Source organism: Cygnus olor, chromosome 1, assembly GCF_009769625.2.
Source record: "Cygnus olor isolate bCygOlo1 chromosome 1, bCygOlo1.pri.v2, whole genome shotgun sequence".
Taxonomy (NCBI): Eukaryota; Metazoa; Chordata; class Aves; order Anseriformes; family Anatidae; genus Cygnus; species Cygnus olor.
The window spans coordinates 15,054,654-15,077,517 of NC_049169.1; the positions used below are offsets into that span (position 1 = coordinate 15,054,654).

The 22,864-nt window shown below is 40.9% G+C and overlaps 1 protein-coding gene across 2 annotated transcripts in view; it reads left to right on the forward strand.

Annotated features, from left to right (window-relative positions):
- The first annotated feature begins 473 nt into the window (after positions 1–473).
- The window catches only part of PRKAR2B (protein kinase cAMP-dependent type II regulatory subunit beta), an 81,271-nt gene continuing 58,880 nt past the window's right edge, over positions 474–22,864 (forward strand). Inside the window, exons 1-2 of one of the 2 annotated variants that reach the window (XM_040549033.1) lie at positions 474–1,042; positions 17,826–17,876. In XM_040549033.1, the coding sequence (XP_040404967.1) occupies positions 727–1,042; positions 17,826–17,876 (367 nt within the window). In that variant the 5' untranslated portion in view covers positions 474–726. The remainder of the gene's footprint in view (positions 1,043–17,825; positions 17,877–22,864) is intronic. The other variant, XM_040549044.1, reaches the window with a different exon arrangement.

Genomic DNA, 22,864 nt, shown 5'->3' on the forward strand with positions numbered 1-22,864 from the left:
TATCTATGCATATGAACGATGCGGGAGGTATCTTTTATGCCTGTACGTGGCCCACCAAGCTTCCACGAAAAAGCACAACAGCAATTAGCTGCCAAATGCCTCTGTGGGGCTTAGCTGAGGAGGGGAGACACCCAAACCCCCCACAGGAGCCCTCGGCATTGACTCCTCAGTGGGGAAGCACCCAAATCCCTGCGGGAACCGGGGTTTGGGGAGGGAAAGGGAGAGGAGAAGGAACACAGGAGGGGCAGGGTCGCCGAGGAGAGATCGGCGGCGGGGGGGGAGCAGCCCCCTGCGGCAGGGGGCCCGAAGCTCGGTGCCGTGACGGGCCGGGCCGCCCTCCCTCATCCCCCGGCGGCACGGGCGGGGGCGCTCGGCGGGCCGCAGTCCCCGGCGGGAGGTTGTCATGGTTTCCCGGGTCACATGTGTGCGAGGTTCCCCCGGCACGGAGCGGGGGGGAAGGCAGGCGGCAGGCGGCGGGGGCGGGGAGGTTTCAGTCACGGACGAGGACGGGGCCGCCGCCGCCGTGCCGGGTGTGGGGCGAAGCGGAGCCGGAGGCTGCGGTCGCCGCCTGGCACCGAGCCGCGGGCGGCACCGCGGGTCCGCCCCCACCTGCGCCGCCGCCCGCCCCCTTCCCGCTGCTGCCTAGGATCCCCCACCTTTTTTCCCTTCCCCCCCCCCCCCCTTTTTTTTTCTTTTTTTTCCCCTTCCTCCCCGGCCGGCCCCGGCATGAGCATCTCCATCCCGGCGGGGCTGACGGAGCTGCTGCAGGGCTTCACGGTAGAGGTGCTGCGGAGCCAGCCCGGGGACCTGCTGGAGTTCGCCCTCCAGTACTTCGGGCGCCTCAAGGAGGAGGAGGCGGCGGCGAAGAAGGAGAAGAAGGAGAAGGAGGCGAGCGGCCGCAAGGCGGGCACCCCCGCGCCCGGCCATGACAGGGGCAGCCAGCCGCCGCGCCGGGCCCCCCCGGACGCCCGCGGGGTCAACTTCGCGGAGGAGCCTATGCAGACCGACTCGGAGAGCGGCGAGGAAGAGGAGAAGTTCCCGGGTAGGGGTCGTTTTCCCCTTTAATCCCCCTTCCCCGGGCTCCAGGGGGTGTCCCCAGGTGGGCGGCGGGGCTGCGGCCCCCTCCCCGCAGCGCCCGTTTGTGTGAAGGGGGCGAGCGACGGAGGAGGAGGATGAGGAAGATGAGGAAGAGGATGGAGGGGTACGAGGGCAGATCGCCGGCTGCCCAGCGGCCAGGGAGCAGGGGGTGTGAGGCACATATTGCCCTCTGTAGCTGGGGGGTGGTTCGGGTCACCTCGCACCCCGCTTTGGCAGCAAGCAGTGGTGCTGGGGACAGCACTGTCCCCAAACTTTAACCTCCCGGGCTTGTCCCTTTTGTTCAGGTGTGCTGGGTGGGGTGCCCATGTGCAGCTCCCGGTTCTGGGGCTGTTCGCTTCTTACGCATAGGCCTGAGTACTCCTGATAAACGGCATCCTCCTAGGGGCCATCTATACGTTTCCCTTCTGGAAGAGCACGACAGCGCTAGTCTGCGTTTTGTAATTAGTCCAGTAACACATTGGTGTTTGTACACCTCTCAGGGGCGAGGTGCTGTATTTATACGCTTGATTAAGCATCTTACATAGCCGTACTTCTGTGCTCTGCTTTATGAAGCACATATTTTAAACCCCTAATTTCTTCTTAGAAGTCAGGCTGAAATTTTCTGCGCGGCAGGAGGGCCTGTGGAGCAAACATAGCTGTGGGGACAGCAGAGAACAAACGTCTGCTGCATCTCCCCTTTCATTTGAGGGTAACAGGGTAACACCTATCTGCACACAGCTGAAAGCGTGTCGCCTTTGTGTGGGTGACAGGCTTTATTTAGAGACAATGTCGATCTATCTAATCGGTGTGATTTGCGGGACAAGAAGCAGCTGTCTCTGAAGGGTGTGTAGCACTCGGTCTTTGTGTTGCGGGAAGGCTGACTGAAAGGTCAGTCAGTGAGGCTAGGTGGAGAAGAGGAAGTGTCAGAGCATCTTTTGAGCATTTTTTTTGAGAGCAGCTTGAAATTGAAGTATACCTCAGCAGACCATGAAGCATTCAGCCTCCCAGGTTGTACTGAAGGGAGATTTGCTTAGCAGAGTACAGAGGCCAGCTGTTTGCTTGATGAGTATCAGTGCAGTTTTTAAAATTATGGCTTGTGTGCATTTTATCAGGAAAAAACATAGATGTTTAAGAACTGGGTAAGTTTTCCTTATGTTATGCTGTAAGGTAGTTGGCATTCTTTTCATCTGTTCTTTGTAGCCATACCATGTGTGTTTAGTGAGAATTCGAATCTGTCAATCAGGTTCTGCAGATTTACATGGTAATTGAACTCTAATGCTGATTATATCATCTGTGAGATAGCAAATTTCCAGATTTTAGCAATATTTGAAAACTGAAGCAGGGATAATGTGGAAGAATAAAATTAATACCTCCATTCATTAACACTAGGCATGGTTTTCAAACATGAGGTTTGTAATGCTAAACGGACTCTTCATCATTGGTGAATGGAGAGCTGGAAGTGCAGTAAAGGAGCTCGAATTTATTAGCCTATGCATATTACATACATAAAAGTCTATAGGGCGTTTTAAGAAGCTTTTGAAGCATAGTCAATACCCACAGTCAAGATTTTCTCAATAGTCATTCTTCTGTGATTTTTTTCAAGATCACAAACAAAATATTGATTATCGTCAATATTTTCATTGAGGGACATGACTTAGTTTAACTAATTGACCAAAGAGTTTTCTTGAAATGCATAAAAATATCACATTTTTAAGCCTAATATATTTAGAACTTTAAATTATATTTTGGCTTGTAATTCATGGCAGTTGGAATAGTTAATAATTAGAAGTAACAAAACCAAAAATATTTGTGAAACCACCTGGAAGGTGAATTAATGAGTAAGTTATAGCAAGTGATTACTAATCGTGTGCAGTAGTGTGTATTTTAAATTCCAATTTTATGTCTGCCCTGAATATGTATACTTTTAAGGTGACATAACAATGCATCCATTCACCCTTTTGTTAATAACCGGAGGCATAAAACCTTGTATTTAAATCATTGTTAAGGGTTTAAATACCAATTTAAAAGCATATTTCTTTTATGCTTTTAATTTCTGCTTCTGTAAGTGGCAGTTCTTGAATGTATGTTTCTTTTCTTTCTTTGCATTTTTTTCTTTTGCTTTTGTGAATAATCAAACTGCTTCTGTATAGTCAATTTGCCTCTGTGTTGTATACTGCTCTCATACAGCAGAGGAAAACAAATTTGAAAAGTTTATAACTAAATGTAAAATAAAAAACTCTGGCAAGGAGCTCAGACCTGGTGGCAGTATCTTTTTTGCTAAGGCAGTGTGTTCAAAATGTCAACTTGACAGTGTTCCTTAATTTGGCAATTCAAACAGGATGTTGTTGAGAGCTTGTTGGAATTGCTGTTGTGTCCAACTCCTTTATTTATTTTTTTCCTTACAATATATGTTTCTAAATACCTGCAAGCATTGCAGTTGAACGCTTTGTCAGTATTAATTTTGTCCTTGAATTGCATTGCAGAAGGTCCTTAAGCATTATTCCATTTTAGAAATGACGAGCTGAGGCATAAGCTGTTTAAAAAAATAATAATACTGTACTCATGTTTAAGAGTCCTATGTGAACCACAAATTGAACTACATTCAGGTCCTGTGCTGTGTCTGTTATATCAGTCCCCCAAATCATTTGATTTGATGCAATTAAAAACCAGCTACCTTGTTTGATGTGGGGAACTTTGTTGTATTGGCATTGGCACCTGGAGTTAATGTGACCTCTGAAATGACATTCTTTAAGTTCAGGGCATTCAGATTTTCCCTTCCTGAACACACTGCTTAATTTGGAAGTGATTTTTAGGTCTTCAGGTATATATTTTTTCTATATTAGACTGCCCTACATGGGTGTAGTAGGGTTAGTCAGTGAACACAACTAATTCCTATTAATATGAATAGCAATTACTTAAATTGAATAGGACTTAATTACATTGCACATGTAAAAATGAGCCCCCTCTTAGCAAATTCTTCTAAATTTTTGAAAGTTTAAAGCGCATATTAAAAGGCGTTGTGCCATGTCTATGCAAAATTTGAAAATACTCAATAAGTTAATTGTTATTACTTTATTACACTATACTTTTCTCTTTGCACTGCCACTTACTTGTCAGTGTGTACCTTGTTTTGGTGGGTAATAACCCACATTATTTGTAGCAGCTGTGTTTAAATGTGCTCATATCCAAAAGTCCTATTTTGTCTAGCCGTGATATCAATTATTAGATGTTTTTAGGACAAACATTGTTCTTTAAATTCAAAATCTGCAAGGTTGACTGTACCATTTGGTGTTGTGTAGCCTTTGTTTACTTTTTCTTTTGTTTTACTATGTTGCTTTTTCCCCAGATAGTAATGTATTTTAAGAGGAAAATACTTCAGCTGTCCCTCTCCTCCCCCGTGTCGTTCTGTTGGTGTGTTGGTGGCTTTGAGCTCTTTCCCTGGAAACTCAAGCTTAAAATGCAACAGTAAATCTCAGTTTTACCCACTAATAAGCAGCAAAATCTTATTTGAATGTTAGGTAAAGCACACGTATTCTAGCTTACGGTATCAGAGGCTTGTCTTTTCTTTTAGTTTCTTTGTTCAGTCTGAATTGTATACGAACATTGTGATACATTTTGAAATAATAGGTAAACTGTAGAAGCCAGAGCATTGGAAAAAAACTTTGCACGTGTCCATGACAACTTTGTGATGATCTGTGGTGCTTCATCAGGTCTGTGAACCTGCTGCTTTCTTCCCGAAATTAAACAAAACCAGAAAGCACTGAACAGTTTGTAACCTTCTTCCAGGCCTGTCATGCAATGAGAAAGATTAGAGTAATGGAAGGGGTCAATGAGAGCAAGTAGGCAATACAAAAATGTATAGGTTGTAGTAGGATATCAAATCATAGGCCATATAGAAAGACCTGTAAATTTCTTAAAAATGTGTATTTTCAAATTGAAATCTGGGTTATTAAGGGTGGTGGCTGAAAGCATTGCTGTCTAAGCTTGGCTTAGCCAACTCTAGGAATGACGTTTTAATCATTTCTGCACTCTCAGCTGAAATACAGGCATACAAGTAATGCCTTCTTTCTTTCTGGTCAGACCCGGGCTGGAGCAGCCTTACTGAGGATGCAGTTTAGAGAAGAGAAGTTTCCAGTTGCAGGCGAGTCCCTCTTGCAAGTGTGTGAGCACGGGCACTGTTGGCATACTCCTTGGCATAATTTTAGGTTATACCTACTTGGGCATTTCCAAATTGTGTCTGGTATGGTTCAGAACACAGCACACGTCAGACCATTCAAAACAAATGCTTGGGATGCAGAGAGCTTCTGCGAAGGAGAATTTTGGCTGTGTGGGCGGGTGCCTTGCTGTTTCAGGGGGCCATGGCGGATGGCCACTGGCTGCTCTTACCCAGTGTGCAGAGTCACAAAAACACAAACCTTTGATTCCTTGCTGTAAATCATAAGAATGATGGAGCTTTTTGAAATAATGCTCTCCAGTATTTTTGAGGGGAGCAAACTAAAATATCTTCTTTCTGCCAATAGTTATTTCACAAAGCAAGCCTGAGCAAGTTGGCAGTTTAGTCCTTTTTTTCCCCCTCCCTCTCTCTTCTCCTTCCCTTAATCTGACCCAGGTGTTTTCTTCAGCCTGGGAGAACTGCAGTCCAAAAACTTAGTTTGACAAAATTATAAGCAACTGGAAATGTGATCTTGTAATGGGAAGCATTTAGCAGCCTTCGTAGTAACGAGCACGGCTCCACCTCCTATGTGTGTATGTATGTAATTACAGATGAAAATCATACTTTTGCTATAACAACTTTTTTTAAAGTAAATGTTTTTAATAAGACTTTTATAAGACTGAAATAATAGCAACCTCCACTCAAGTGCACCTGTGTGTCCCTGCTTAAAACAAAAGCATGCATGAGTGAAGGTGTATCTACTGGCTATTATTTTATTAAAGTTTCTCTGTGCATTTAAGAAAAGCAGGGGAAAAAAAATTAAGACATAAAGACAGAGAAGAAGTAAAACTATAGCAATAATATTTTAATGTATTTCCAGCTTCTTTTCCTCTGAAGGAAACAGCTTGAAACCACCTTTGGCTGACTGCTCAGCTCAAAAAAAGAGAACAGTATTAATGCAGGAAGCATGGGAAGACATAAAATTCTGTTGGCGTGAGTTTAAAATGATTGCATTAAGAATGATAAGGTGTAAATAGTGTCAGCACTAACGCTTGCATACCACCATTCAGTTTCTTGCACGCATCATGTATGTTCTAAAGGAAAACTGGCTCACTCAATCTTCCAGGAGTTCTGTGTCAGTCACTGACTTTGGTTCAGTTTCCCAGAGAAACCTTACACTTTGTTCCCCATGTGTACTCCTGGTTATGCTTTTGGATGAGTGGAAAAACAATTTATTTTTTCATTAAGTAAGCAGAATAAACATATTCATGGGCATTAAGAAAGCACCTATTTTTAGAATGTACTCTTGTTGAAGTTATGAAAACAAAACAACAAGAAAAATAAAAACCAATGTAGTAGCCTAGTGTTTATAACCCGCACAGACTGGTGCTTTGTGCATCTATCAATAAGTTAAGCTTGGTTTAATACATGCGCATCTCAGGGTTTATCCCCAGTCTGTTACGCAAAAGTATGGCATTCTGTTCACCAGAACTGTTTCCCTCGGTTTGAGGGAAATCTACCTTAAATAGTGAAGTCTCTGCAGACTCACTGGCCTTAGCTGCTCCTGTAAATCTGGAGCATATGGTTTGGAAACCGCACATTTAGGTCACAAGGTACAGATTAATCAAGGTACAATACTGGCAGCTTCCCCGTTTCTGTTCTTCCAGTATCGAAGATGACCTCTAGGTTGGGAGATTTCATTTATCAGGACACTGATGAGAGAAACAAGAAGGCAAGGTAGAAGGCAAAGCGCAGAGGCAAAAAAGGAGTCTGTGTGTGGTAAGGAAAACGCAAAGTTGAAGACAAGAAGAAGGAGAAGGCACAGAAGTGAAGTAAGGGGAAGAAGATGGAAGAAAAGAGAGCACTCATGGAGAAGGAGAATTTAATGCTCTGCTCTTATTTCCTTTACCTAGATGTAACCCTTCTCTCCTCATGTATACACCCTAAACTCATGTCCTGATTTTCCTATTGAAATTCTGGTTGCCTTGTAAATATATTTTTGAAAAGAAAAAATGCAAACTTAAAAGACACTGAACGTTAATTTTAGGTGATGAATGTAAACTTGCTCATTTGACTGTGAAAGATCTTTAAAATATTTTGGCATCTTCATCTGTCCTCTTACTACCGCATCTGGAGACTTGTAACGCTTATAGAAACATGGAATATCCTGAGCTGGAAGGGACCCACAAGGATCATCAAGTCCAACTCCTGGCTCCACACAGGAACACCCCAAAATCAGAGCATGTGTCTGAGAGCATTGTCCAAATGCTTCTTGAACTCTGTCAGGCTCAGTGCTGTGACCACTGCCCTGGGGAGCCTGTCCCAGTGCACTTACATTCTAACATGAACATTTTAACAAATTCAACAAACATGGAACAGCTGTGAAAGAAAGTTTCAACTTGAGTTTGTCATGGGGAATTGAGATTGTTCTCAACAGTTTTCTGTTTTTAAAAAAAATAATAGTTAATGGCCATCATCAAGAAAGTGAAAATGATTTTAATTCAAAATTATATATTGAATTATACATGTAATACAAAACCTTTTTTAAACATCCCTTTCATTAGTGCTTAATCAAAATTGCAGTGGTTATTTCACCAACTACATTGATAATGAGAACGCCTTAAAGTCATGCCCTAGAAGAACTATTCTTTCTCCAGGTTTGAGCTCTTCATTTGAGCTTTGAGTGAGTGTACTTATGGGGAAATTTGGTACTTCAAAAAGGTGAATGATTTTAGGAAGGTGAAAGGAGGAGGGAGAAGGCTTTGTGGAGAAGGCTCTGCTGCTAGAATAGGTCTTGACATACATGATGTAAAAGAAAAAGAGGATTTTTGTTTGCTTGCTTTTTGCTATAGAGGTATTATTTAATATAAAAATACATTTATCATATGGATTTTTATATTTTAGGTTGCTATATGGATATGGGTGCATAAAACCAGTGTATGCATGAGTTACTGTATGCCAGGTAAATGTGTTAAAAGGAGTATGCACACCTACAAGTAGGTATTACTACCATAAACATGCGTTTGGGTATTGCTTGATAAGTCTTATGATAAGTCTAAGGGAGATATATATATATATATTTTTTTCTTTTTCTTTGACATTTGATGATGGAACAGACGATTCTAGACAGTTTTATGCAGAGGTTTTATACTGACAGCCCCTTTCCTTTCAGGGAACCCCTTCAGTAAACCCTTTTACTTGCTGGAAAAGAACTATTTACTTCGTGGAACCAAACAGGAAGTTTTTATTGTGAATTTCAGTCATGACAAGTAATTACAAACTTTGTGTTTTATTTAATATTTTTCTATATAGAGTACATTTTTGTTCTATGGATCAATTTTCAGTCATAGTACTAAATGAGGTGTTGTTAAGCTAAATTGTTTGTCCTCGACTGTCCTTTGTTTTTTCTTTATTTTCTGCTTTGCTAATTGACTGGTGTCAATTACATTTCTCTTCAAAGAAAGGCTTCGTACTTGTCAATTCTATTTTTTACTAAAAAAAATCTAAGAGCTCTATTCCAAGTTTTTTGTGCATTTTATGGTAAAAATAGAAGACGTATTCAGACAGAATTTCTATTTGCAGTCACTGGGGAGTGTAATACATTAATCCAGATATAGATTGATATAGCAAGTAGGCTAGAAGTGCAGTTTTTGAGCTACATCAAAGATATGATGTTGATGAAATGCCTGCTGTTAATCAGATGTCCAGTTCAGCATTTTAAATTATACCATGTCACACAAGGAAGTGTGAGATCTGAAACGAAGGGGGATGTAGCCAGGCAAAGGTGTCTGAAGTGTATGGGAGGTAAAATGCAGGTTGAAGGCACAATGGAGTACACTGAACAACAGCCATGTGACAGTTTCCCATCCTTCCCATAAGAGGCATCCTATTAGCATCGCTGCTCGGAAAAGTAATTTACAGACCACAGGTAAAATGAGGAAATGATAATGAATGAAACTATACAAAGCTCCAAATTTAAATTTAGTCAGCCTTGCCTTATTGTAACGCTCTGGATGGTGGAAGGTAGTGTGGTAAAAACACGCTTTAACAACATAAAGTGTTCTCACTTTTGTTTGCCTCTTAAATGTCTCTGCTTAATGATATTAATATTAAAAAAAAAAAAAATCAGAGCAAGAATTTGAAGCTGAGAGCTTGAGAGGGTGAAAGCTAATAATGAGAACAGCTTTCTTACCCATACTGTTCCCGTTATTTGACTAAAATGTTTTGTTTTTTTTTCAAAGATGGGCTAAAAGGGTCAATTAGTAAATATTATGAAGACTTTTTTTTTAATGGAGGGACTAGAAAATTGCTGCATAAAATAGATTCTGAAAGGAAATTAAGTAACATGATCTTTCCTGCTCAGAGTTGTTCCAGAGACCATCGTGCTTTTATAGAGATCTTTTTAACGGCATTGACCCTTTCTGAATCCCTGTGATTCAGCTGTAAAATGTGTTTTTATAAATATTGGTAGTCTTTTCATAGTATAATTTTTAACATGACATGTCTGCTGTAATACATACCAGACAGGAAGAAAAGAAATCCTTGCCCAACACTGGAGACAAAACATTCCTTGCAAAGCCTCAGTATAGGCTATAAATAAAAGATGTACAGAATCTTCACTATCAGGATGGCTACAAGCTGGAAGCCAGTGTAAACACTCAGACCTGCGAGCCTGACAGCGCAGGCTGCAAAGTGTAGTGCTTTTTTTTTCTTCCCATTCTGATTTTAATGATGGATTTGTAATGCTAGTGCAAAACATAAAATCAATTGCAGCGAGTTACCAGGCATTTGTAACTGTTGCAGCGTATGGATTATCTGGAACTCAAGCTGTCCGTGAGAGCATTGTGGTGGCCTCTTTTTGATAACCGCACAAATCAGTCTGTGTTGTCAATGCAGTCATCTTGTCCTTCTGGTTCCCATTACTTCCACCACTGACCCTGTTCCCCTTTAGATCCTCTCAGTGCAGCTGTAACGCTTCTTTTCATTGAAGCTTAAGGAACTCCAGTGGTTATGCCGGTAATCGCCTTTGGTAGAAATTGTTGACCTATGTCACAACTCCTTGAAATAGGTGTTGGTCAAGAAATTTTTGCCTTGTAAGGTTCTGCAAATGAACGTCTAGAATCTAGTGAACCCATTAAAACAGCATTCCTAGATTAACAACAGTGAAGAACTACAAGGACCAAAACATTGTCTAATTCAGAGCTGGGATTGTACAGAGATTTCTTGTTCTTTTCCAAAACAATTTTTGTGAAACTCATCACATTTACAGTCAAAAAAAAAAAAGTGTACTATAGACATATCTTAATTTTCTTAAGGCTTTGAACATGTTTTCTACTGTTCTAGTAAAACCATTTCTTGGTCATGAATAGGTATTTAAAAATGTAGGTTTTCAGTAACAGACCACTATAATTAGAGGGACAAATTTTTATTTTGTTTTATTTTATTACCCTGTTCTGCCTCATTTCTATTGAAATCGAGGAATTAGGATCCAGGTGCCTTTACAGACCCGCTTTTTCATGCGTCTCTAGTACTAGACCTAGAGATAATTTTATCTCGGGTTCTGTTTTTTTCTTCCTTCTTTCTTTTTTTCTTCTCTCTTCTTAATGCGTAGTGTTTTCTCTTTTCAGCCATTTCGTTCAATACCTTTGAGTAATGCTCGGGCATCTTTCTCTAAAAGCTATTGTTTAGCTGATAATCTGTCTGTCTCTATTGGTTTTTAATAGGTACTGAAAACATAAGAAACACCGATCTAGCCTTCACCACTACATTATTTAAGCATTTGGGAGGGAATTTAAATATAGAGATAAGTCTTTCTTCCTTCCTGTTGCTTCAACCTACAGGAAATATTATTTAATGGCTAATGCATGCATAAAAAACTGTTCGGAAAGTAGATAGATGGTTATTTATTCTCAGATACTACAAGCTTTAATTCTTGGGGAAAATCTGCAGTATTTATCTGCACATCTCCCTTGCTAACCTGTCAGTTTTGTCCTTCTACTGGAATGTAGCTGCTGCTGGCAGGTGAGGTGGGAGTAGACACATTCATTTCCATTACCCACCTTCCAAAAAGAAGTACTTTTCTCTTCTGGTTTTGCTTTCTTAGAACACTTACAAAATGGAGCCGCTCTTTTAAGTGGGCCCCAGTTTGCTGTTTGTCTATGCATTGTCATGTGCACGTGGCCTGTCTGTCATTATTTCAAGTTACAGTCTCAAAAAATTAAAAATCAAAGGAAAACAATTATCAGGCTTTCTCTAACTCTGTTGTTCAAGTCATTGCGTTCTGCACATTTGTAGACTTTATGGTGCTTACAGTGACTGGGAAGTCTTCGGATCTGGGGAAGTCTCAATCAGAACAGTTTGAGCTTTTGAGACAGCGGGCTGTTTTCCATCCATACAGCTAGTAGTAGTTTGTCTACTCTGACTGTGTATTAGGGGAGTTTTGGTACTGTGTCACAGCCTCTAGAAGTTCCATAATGTGAACTTCTGTAAATACAACTAGAAAGGCCAACTTCCATATTAATGCCAAAATTGGATGCCATTGATCCATTTCCACCACAGAAGGGGTTTTTCTAGGGAAGTTATACAGAGCATAAGAATAAAGCAGTGGGTTGCAACCTATTTCCTCCATCTCAGCTTTATTTTTTGTTTAAGGAACCTTCTCGGGCACTAGGTGGGCAGAGAGGGGAAAAGAAACAAACTGTAGGAAGAGACAGGGAAATACAGTAACAGACTAAAATACAGTAATACTTCTGCTTGTCACATTTTGTTGCTGTTAGGAGCCTGTCAAGTATTGTTTTCCTTCTTTTGCTTTTTGTAACATGGGAAATGAAGAAGATTGCGTGACCGGCTTTTTAAACCAAAACTCAGTCAGTGGCTAAAGTCAGATTTCCTTGCTTTGAGGTAAAGGCTGATTTGCAGTTTTCCTTGACAGCAATGGAGGATAAATCACAAAAACGTGCACGATCACACTTCTCAGCCCAAAGAAGCAGGGTGAGCTTTACGCTTCTCACACAACACTCGCTGTCGTTACAGCTGACACCAGATAGGGGAAGATGACCCAGGAGTAAGTGAGGCCTGGGTTCCTCTGTGCCTTCTGAGATGTGTTTTATTTCAGAGGAAGGAATTACCGTGTGTGGCTGTGGGAGAAACTGGTGGATTACAATCCCATGTCTCGACTTCAGCGTTAATTGCAAACTCCTCTTAAATGGGATTTTTTTTTTTTTTTGAAATTTTGATGTTTTATTTGCTGAAGGTGATGCACAGTTGCTTGGGAAGGACTAAAGAATCTGACTACACAGCACTGAACACCTGAAGTGGCATGTAACTCTTGTTTCTTTTAATCAGTCACTGTGTAAAGCTGTACCAGCCAGTATGGTGCTGGGATATGTTCAGTTCAGTTGTGCGGGGGAAACTAGGAAAGTGTTTCATGGCTTGAAAGAGCCAGCTGGCGTATGACATGGAGCGTGCATCATACACTTGCAATGTTTAGGTTTATTCAGGAAGCACATTACTAAAGGTAAATTACAGCGTGCAGGCAGGGACAGCACCTTAGTGCCTGATGCAGAGCCGTCCAGTGCTGCCGTTCAGAGTTGCCTCGTACTGCTGAGCTGGCCGACCGGCCAAAGGAGGCAGAGCGGTACTGAATTTGGGACTTTTCCTTCGTGGTGAATAGTGGTTTGGTGTCAGCTGTTAATATTTACAAATTTGTAAGAACTTCTTTTCTTTGGGTCTTTCCTCATTGTAAAATTCAATTGAAATCGTTCAGCTAGTTCAGAAGATAACGGGAACAAGCAGACGGATGATATCACGGTACAAACTTTTCCTTGAACTAAAAAAAAAAAGCTAAAGAAATGAAGCAGGAAGCAGTTTTCTCGAAATGAGGTACTTATTACTAACCCTGATTAATGGCAGCAGATTATGCAGTAGCCCTTATTTGTTGCTCCTTTTTATGAGTTGGTCTGTCATTTGCAAAATGAAATGACATTTGCTTGTTCCCAGTGTTTCAGTGGTTTGTGCTGAAACTAATTTAAACTTGACATGCCAGTTTTAGCAAAAAGGCAGTCTTTCTTCCTAAATATCCAGAACAGAAACACAATTGCTGTTATACTTCAGAGCGCTTACATATTACCGTAACCCGCACTGGGAAGGTAAGATGAGTCTGGTTATTGCTGAGTAAAAGTATTTCTTTGTGATTTTGTTTTGTTTTGCTTTAAATTGGAAGAGATACAAAGGTCAGAATATAAACACAAGCACTGTTTTGAAAATGTAAAGGCAGAGCCAAGAAGATTTACGCATTCATTCCGGAAACTCTACTTTATATTTACTTCTGGCTAGGAACTGACATTGTTTAACTTGTGTTCTGCGTTCCAGGACAAAATAGTTTATAGAGCTGTAGAATTACCCTTTTTTTTTTTTTTTTTTGGATGAAGGGGTGAATTTAGCTTTAGTCTCAGTGTTTATGGATTACGTCTGAGGTAATAAAGATTTTCTGTTTAAAACTAACCTAGGTTTTCTTACACAAGTTGCGTATTATAGATTCTGCAGTTGCAATGTTTTACAAAGATAACTTCTCTGAGTGTAGTTTATGTTTGACATCGGTTTCTGTGTTTATGTAGTGAGGAATTGAATGCATATAACTGATTGCGCTTCAGGGAGTGGAAAGAAGGTTGAAGTTTTGTAGTCTGTAAAAAGTCATGCAAATTCCAGTGAGGCTGTGAGATGAAACTCACTGGTGGAGATAAAGCTGTCACTTTTTATGAATTTACTGAAAGGAAATGTTTAATCATAGTTTTCAGTTCAAAAATACTGGTTTTGGTGATCAGTAGTTTTGATTTTTAAAATAATATATATGCCATGCTGTTTTCTAGTGGTCAACTACATATTTTATGATGTGTCCGAGTAACCTCTTGTCTTAATAGCCAAATTATCATTTTGATCTGTAACTGTGAAACAAATGGAAGAGACACGTTAATCAAAATTATTGGCACGTCTGTAAAATTAGATGCCTTTCCTGTATAATACTTCTAGGCATTTAAAGTTTGTAATACAGGAACACCTGCAGGGTCTATGAAACTGCATGCTTTAGAAAATGCATATATGTCTATTTTTACAGGCCGGCTTGATGAAGCTCTTATGGTCTGTCAAGTTAGTTATACATTCATTTAAAAATGTGTTTATATGACACAATATAGTAGCTGAGGGCAACTTTTCCCATATTCTACCGGTCTTAAGAGATGCTTCAAAAATGTGCAACAGAATTTTATTTAAATATTCTGTGGGTCTGGATGAAATCCGCAAGACAAAGGAATTTGGACTGAAGGCTAAGGTTTGGTCTCTTCTAATATCATTCCTTGATAATCATCCTGTGAGGAAGAAGAATGAGCCAGCAATTAAAAATCTTTGAGACAAATTGGGTTAAATCTCTATGTGTGTCACAGACTTGCTGTGTGCCTCCGAGTAGCTTGCGCTGTGTGCCCGAGCACATGCTGTAACTCCGTAAAGTGGAATATTTGCCATCACCTTCTTTCAGGGACCTTGATACATTCATGGAGAGTTGCAAGGGGCTTGTGTAGCATCGCTTCACTGCAGTACTTGAAAGAACTAATATCGGGAGGCCAGGGCCTGGCTGATGCTAGAATTAACTATTTTTTTTTTCTCATGCATCACTTTTTCTGCTTATCATTTTTCTGGAAATGTATAGGAATACCTGAATAATCAGCAAAACTGTTGCAAACAGATGAAACCTGCATGACATAAAGATACCAGACTTCTTCACGTAAAGAGCTATTTCATTCTTTACCTTTCTTTTTGGTCTGGTTTTATTCTTTTTCTCTCCCCGAAACAACTTCCAAGTGGGTAAGCTGAAAACTTAAGACTTCTTAAAAAACTCATGTATTAAAAAATACCCCCAAAAGCCACATGTTTAGACTACGAAGGTTGCGTATAAAAGCAGTATCAAAACTGTGACAAGCTTCAGTATATTTTATCATTGTCTTTATGTAAGACTACATCTAGGCCAGCTTGCCATTTTCCAGAGCCTATCGTAGGAAAGTGCCAGTAAGGTTGTTAAAAACCATAATGTTGTGGAGGGCGCATTCCCCAATGAACAGAACTCTTGCCGAGCCAGCAGCTGCCCCGAAGGGATGTGCTGCTGTGGGGTTGGAAGGGGCTGGAGGTGGCCTTGGGTAGCTGCTGCCCCAGCAGCTGGCTCTTCCCAGCTGGAGCAGACCGCCCCAAGCATAACCTCATGGAGCAAATGCAGGGCTATTTAGACCCAGATTATAAAGGATGAATAGATTTGTCCTGTGTCTGGTTTTTGTTTTTTGGGTTGTCTTTGTTTTAAACATTTTTTTTTTAAATCCACTAATAGAATGAATTATTTTTTCCTTCCAAAATCCTTTTAAAAAGAAAAAGTAGCAGCAGTATTCCTCATGGTCACTTCTGGTAACCCAATGTGAGTACTTGGAACATAGGATAAACATTACTTTTAATTAAGATTACAAAGTTGAATATCCTTTAATTTCAGAAGCTTTTTGAAGAAGTCTGTATTTTCTGAAAAGTTGTTGAGAAAACAGGGAAGAACTATTAGAAAGTTACAAGTAATTTGCAGAAATTGATTTATTTTTTTTTCTGTTGAGGGTATAATGTAAAACATACTTATTCCAGTAAGTGGAAACAAAAACTCTAGTCTTTCTTCTTTGTGGGTACTTGATTACTGAGATCACTAAGTCTGAGTCAGGCTTCTCACCTGCTTTTTAGCACACCTGCTTGGATTCAAGAGATGAGCTTTCAGTGCCTGCCCTGGGTAGCATAGCCGGGGGGATAGGGCACGTTTTTGGAAGTGTGGGTTGCCAGTCTGACGTGTAACCGGTCAAGCAAACTCATCTCTTAGTTTTTGTCTCTCCCTTTCCAGTGCAGAGTCCTGACCTTTTCTGTTTGCAGACTGTAAAAATTTCTTCAAAGACAGTGGAGGCTGGGGGCGGACACGAGGCAGGACAAGTAGCACTTCACCAGACACAGTTTCTGTCACGTCCCCAAAGTGGAGTCATTTCACTCTTCAACGATTTGTGCCGGAGCAAGGCTCCAGATTGCCACCTGCACCTCTTGGTCTGTCTTCATTCTGTGTATTTCCCCGGTTAATATCTGAATCTCAGCCCAAGTAGGTAGCTGTAAATAGACAACATGAAGTGTGTGTTGACTTTTTGGATGGGTCTGGAGGGACGGGATCTTTGCCGTATGACCACATACATTGGTTTCAATTGGGTTTAGCAGTATTTCAGGCAGCGGTGTCATTATCAATTATAATTTTGGTATCGACTCCAAACTGGGAGCACCACAGGTTATTTTTTGAAAAGCCCTCTGGTGGCAGACCATGATGTGGTGCCAAGAGCTATTTCATTGCCTGATGACTAATCGGCCCATGGCTGGTTGGAGGGTGTTGTTATCAAGAGTCATGGAAAGTTGGCCCCTCGCAGGAATCTCACAGATAGTTACAGAAGGAAGTCAGGACAACATTCTCAAGCTTTGCTAGCCAGGAGCAGAGCAAAATGGGAGTGAAAGTGACTGTGATGCCAGAGTTCACTTCTAGCAGATGCAACTTTTCAAATGCTGCCCAAACTGTTGAGCAAAATGGAGCGGTACTGAAAAATCCATTTCTGGTCATCACTAGAAATTTCTAAATGTGATCCCAAGGCAATGCAGCCATAAAACATGGGATTTAAAGTTTTCAGTCGTCTCACAGAATGCTTTTACTGGTACTGCAGCATAAGAAGAAAGCAAATGGTGGTAGAGATTTTTGTGCTTTGAACAGCCCTCTGCTGGAAGGCGTTGTTCGGCTGCTGCCGAATAGTCCCCATAGAAGTGCTGAAGTAAACTGGTATCTGAAGCTTCCTTTGGGCCCATCTCACCTCTTTTGCATGAGTCTGTTGGTTTGGGACAGACAAGGTGTATCCTATTAACCTGTCCGTAAGGTCTGTTCACACTGTGGGCTCTCTTTGACCTCTCATTCTCTACAGAAATGAGTTTCGGAGGCTCCATAATCAAGGCTCAGGTACTGACTCAGGGTAAGGGGCAGCTTGAGAACAAAGACTGGATCTATAAAGGGCCTCAGGTGACAATGTTTGGTATCATTGTGCATAAATTTACCTTCAGGACACAAAAATCTCCACACCGAGTTAGGCAACTGAGCTGTGTGCTCTGGGCTGTAATCCTGGGGTACTCTGGGGATGTTCTGAATCGTTCCCATGGAGGAGAAAAAGAGTTTGCAGGCCGTGGAAAAAGAACCTAAAAAAAAGAGGCATTATACTCTTATCTAAGCAAAGTTATTTGCTGCTGTTTGTGTCTGGGCACCGTGACGGTAACGTGCAGTGCATGGGTCTGTGTTTGGTCGTGGCCATACAAATGCTGGCCCAGCTGTAGCCAGACTGGGAATGCAAGACGAGCTGTGCCTGGCTGCGTGCGCTGCTGGGAGCTGCAGCGGGTTCTGCATGCCTGTGCTTGGGAGAAGGGGGATAGCTGTTTGGGGAGAATTTCAGCATCAGGACAGTGGTGATGGAGATGAGATCTGCCTTACATTTGCCCTTTATTTTTTCAACAGCTCGCTGGCATGAGCCAAAGAATACAAGGATGAGTGCTGCCCCGGTCACCTGTAAGTGGTCATCCCTAGTTTCCACTATTATTTACCCACTCAGTTCAGGGGAAATTATGGCCAGCAATGCAGTTTGGGAAGTGCTATTTGTAAGAGCCTCAGTCCATATACTTCTGGCTAATGAAAACACACTAGATAATGGGCTCTGCTTACATAAAGTTCTGCAGCTCTTTTGGCATTACTACCAGGATGATGTCTCTGCATGGTTCTGCATCAATAGGAAGGACGATGATTTGTGTTATCGTGAGCTCATTGTTGATTCATTTTTGCCATTGCCTGCAGTCCTCCTGCTGGTTTGCAGGTTTCATGATGTCTTCAGCAGCACCTGAATTGCTGGTGCAATGTCGACAGCCCAGCATGCAGCGTGTTTGTGGTTAGGTGTGCAGAGTCACTTAGATATTCACCATCACTTTGGTGACCTTCTTTAACCCCTTCCTTGACTCATAAAGATGTCTGTGGTCAACGTGAACCACACCTGAGGTCTCTTTAGTTTGTGCATCATCAGTAGTCCTGTGGATAGTGGCTTTGACCATCTGAAAGGGACGTAGGTGGCTCTTATTAATGAAGCTGAGTCTGAGTTCCACCTTCTCCCTGGATTCATGTTTGCATGCTGTCCTGCATGTTTGCAAGAGTAAAGGAGTGCAGATATCACATGGGTACGTAAAGTCTGCGCTGAAATGAGGGCAAGTGCTTTGGTTCATGCTCTGAAAACTAACAAAATTGACTGTGTTAGTTCTGACCAGCTGTGAATGGGTATTGTGAGTGCAAGAGAAACTCCCTTCAAATAAGTAATGTTCTTAAATAAACAAACTTTAAAATACACATGAAATCCAAAATCTTAAATTTTGCTAGGAAACGAATATGCAAGCAATGCAGGTTGCAGATCATACATATTCATGTACTTTTTCATCAAGGTACTTTGGTAGTACTAGTCTTAGCAAGCAGGCAGAGACTCTATAAAACTTCAGAAAGTTTTAATGGTGTTTGCCCATGTAGGATTTGTTGTAATAACCCAGTGGCAAAGTGACAAAAACATGAATAATAGTAGGAGAGCCTGAGTCTTAAAAAGTTTGAGATTTTGGTTTAAACATAGGTAGTATAAATGTGTATGGAGAGAAATCAGTGATGTTCACAGTCGTTAAACTACATAAAAGAGATGAGATAATTACAAACTCCACACAAAGGTGTACTCCCTCAGAGAAGAATCCTGACAGCCATGACATCTTCTTCAACCCACGACCATCAACGAGGTTGCAACTGGATTCCTTTGTAATAAATATAACTTGCAGGTATTGTCAAGAGATTTTTTTTTTAAAAAAAAAAAGTGGGCCAAATTTTTGTAAAAATGAAGGCCTAAAGCACAGTTGTGTAATAGTTAAGGGATGCTCTTAGATACTCAAGAATTAACAAGAATGGGTCACTTTTGTAAAAATTTTGGGCTATGCAGTTTGATAGAAACATTGATTCAAAGAGAGGTGCAAGTTTTTCTTTGTCTCTTGCAGTGTTGATCCTGAAGCCTGGTGACATATAAATGTCAATTTGTTAGCTTTACCGAGAAGCGGAGCTATCCAACAGTTTTGGGGATTGCTGGTGGAGCTTTGGCAGGATGACCAGTTTTTCTCCCATCCTGATTGGAAACTTGCATACATTAGTAAATACGCTTCAGGCAGCAAAATTAGAAAGCAGAAAAGAACATGAAATTGGATCTGAACGCCTACACTACAGTGTTAGAAAGCAAATAACCATAATATTCTTAAAATAGCTTATGAAATTTCAAGTGGAAAGCCATTTACAGATGGTAGGAAGATAAAAGCATTACTGACATTTTGTATCAGATGGGCTTTAGTGGCAATTGTAAACTATGTTATGGCTATGGCAGAATATTTCTTGAAGGTTATGATAAATTGCTTAGGCAGCAAAGGGGGGGTGTTGCCACAAGTTGTGTGGGGTATGGTGATAAAAGAAAAGAAAATAATCCTGCAGAGTCTATTCGGCTGAAATAGGGAGTTTGGTGAATTCTACAAAAGCAGAGGGTGGAAGAAAAAAGGGGTCTATGGATGGTGTTCAAGCTAAAGCAGCACTCTACGTCTTAGACTCTGTAAGAAGACTGAACTCCCTTATACATTTATTCCATTGGTATTTTTAGGTTTAATTTCACACTTTTTTTCTTCTTTCTAAATATATCACCTCTGCTGGGCATACATTTTCTCATAAACACATCATTAGTTTTTGTCATATATACCAAGTAACACGGGATTGAGGGCAGCAAGTACGCCCAGCCAGAGCTTCCTCGCAGGTTCAAGTTTTCAGCCTGAGTCTGGGTAATTTCTGGTGCAAATTAACTTGTTGCATCCTTTGGCATAACTAAGGATTAAAAATATTGCTGTGAATATTGCTTTAGTTATTTATTCTCTCCTATCTAGGTGACCTATTAGTTTTAATGTGGTAATGACTAAGTGTACTGTTAAAAGCAATAACGAGGATGAATTTGTAAGGGAAGACGTGCTGTGCATTGCATGCAGCTCTATGTAACAGGATGTGTATTTCAGATAAGGAGAATTCAATACAGCAATATATTCACTTACACTTTTATGTCCTAGCATAGGACATTAATCTGAAATATGCTTTTTTAAAGAAAAAGCCCAAATCTCAAAAGAGGTGGTTGTTTGGGAAAAGTAACTGTTCTTTCCAAGCAGCATTTCATCCCCATTAGTGGGCTGTGACAGCCCCTTTCACGATATCATGTTGTTGGTCTAACACATCAGACAGACATTTCATCTTTTTATTTTCAGTGTTAGTAATTACATACAGCATGAAATATTCATAACAGCTGAAATCTCTTAACTGATAAAGCAGGAGAGATTTCTTTGCCTCTCGCTCAAGGTTTGTGTTATGACAGGCTAAATAACTAGCCAGCTCGTGGTGTAGCAAATGCTGTATGTACGTGTCAAAATGTGGCCATGAGAGTGAGCTGCTTGGTAGTAGCATTTTAAAAACAAATATATTTAAAATCAACACTAATTATAACCTGGGAATAATGGAAAAAACACTAAAACGATATATTAGAGTCTCTGTTTATTACATGTGTTCAGGGGCCACTCAAAATGTTGCTGCATTCCTGATGCCACAGTGATCCATTTAAATGATATACAGAATGAGTTTTCATGTTCAGCAGTGCAAAAACTGATGTATTTATCTACACATTTAATTCATGTTCTTGTGCGGCGACATCTCAATAATCCATTGAATCAATTTTCAAAAATTTTATTGAGCTTTTTTGACATGAGTCCTCAAGTCAGGCTTGAGGGTTGTGAAGAAGTAATTTGTGGGTTGATACTAAGTAGTGGCTAGGGAGAGGTGAGGTAGGAGAGTTTGCTGTTTGGTTTTGGTTTGAAGGAGCAACTCGTGTATTGCTTGGGAGACGTGCATGTGGACTGAGGCATGGAAAGAAGAGCAACATTCTTCCATTATGTTATGTTTGCCTTCCCTTCCCTTCCCTATTTGTAATAATAAAAATGCCTAGATGCTTCATCTCAGTTTCCTTTGAGGGTTATCCTGACCACAGAATCCTGTGCAACTCTTGGAAATGCATGGCATTGGGTTTGAACAGGGGCAATCTTACTGTACTAGCACTTAATTCTGGATATACGAGCTCCAGAGCTATATCACAAGTAGCATAAGGCAAATTATTCAATATAGTTTTCAGCTTATTTTGACTATAAAATTTTCCCCAATTTCTTGAGAAGCTATTGTGCAATGAAATAGAATTCATTTTGCAGACTAAAAAATGGCAAGAGGCTAAGTCATCTGTAGAGCTAATAAAAATTTCAAAATTCAGTTATGGGTAACTGCATTTTAGGACTACAACCTTTTGTAAGGTTCTTGCATATTACAAAAATGGGCATAACATGATATTCAGGTTTTGTGTGTATACGTATATTTTTACAGATGTGTTGTCTTCAGAGAGGAATAATTGTGTCTGTATTATGTTGTGGTGTAGATGGTTTTCAAATATCTAGATGTCATTAAAAAAAAAGGCAAGTAATTATCTTGGGGTATCCCCTCTGATGTAGCTATTTTCCACTATCAACATCTATTTCTCTTGCAACAGCAAAAAATATTCTCTCAGTTTTTCTCCAAGTAGCACATAAATACTAATACTGTGGCATTGTTTCAACCTCATCTTGGTTCTTGGTCTCTGCCTACAGGACTCCCTAAAAGCAGGCACTTAATACTTCGTGTCTTACAGCTTGCCTTCTGCCTGTGTACGCGAATGCCCGTATATGCCTGCACTCTGCCTCCTTTGGTACGCAGCAGCCCTGGCTCCTTAGGGAGCTTGCCCTCCTGAAGAGCTCGTACTGGTATTGCCTTCCAGCAAAGCACCCTTCTTTGTGTGGAGCCAGACCCCTCCACGTGCACATCTTACTCTTTAAGGAGCCGTGGATTTTCCCTCCAAAGGAAAATCAGTGTCTTGGAGTGGACTTACAATTCTCCTTAGCTGCTGAGGTTTGGTTATTAGGAAGTGTGGTGGCAGTGCTGTCGCCCCGACTTTCAGGTTCTGTGGCAGAAGGCTACTTAGGCTGTGCACCTGTGTGGCTGGGGTTTACCTTTTCACTTTGTGTAAAGGCACAGATGATTAATTTTGTTTCTAGTTAAAAAAAAAAAAAAATTTTTAGATGGACTTACTTGGTGAGGGAAATAATAAGATATATCTTAAAACATTACTGTTGCTGTGAAGTTACTCTTAGAAAGCTGTGCTGTATCTAACTACCCTACTGCAAAGGCTGTTTGTCTTGTGAATAAAACTTGCGTGTTCCCTGGACTCATCCCCTCTCCTCATTCCTGTCACAGACATCATGGCCTTTCACAGAGAAAAGATGAGAACCCCTCTCTGAAGACCTAACAACTCCCTCCTTTGTCACAGTTGCTTCTTCCAACTGTCACTGAACGTACCAGCCACAGTCTGCAGCAAGAAGGAAGAATAGCTC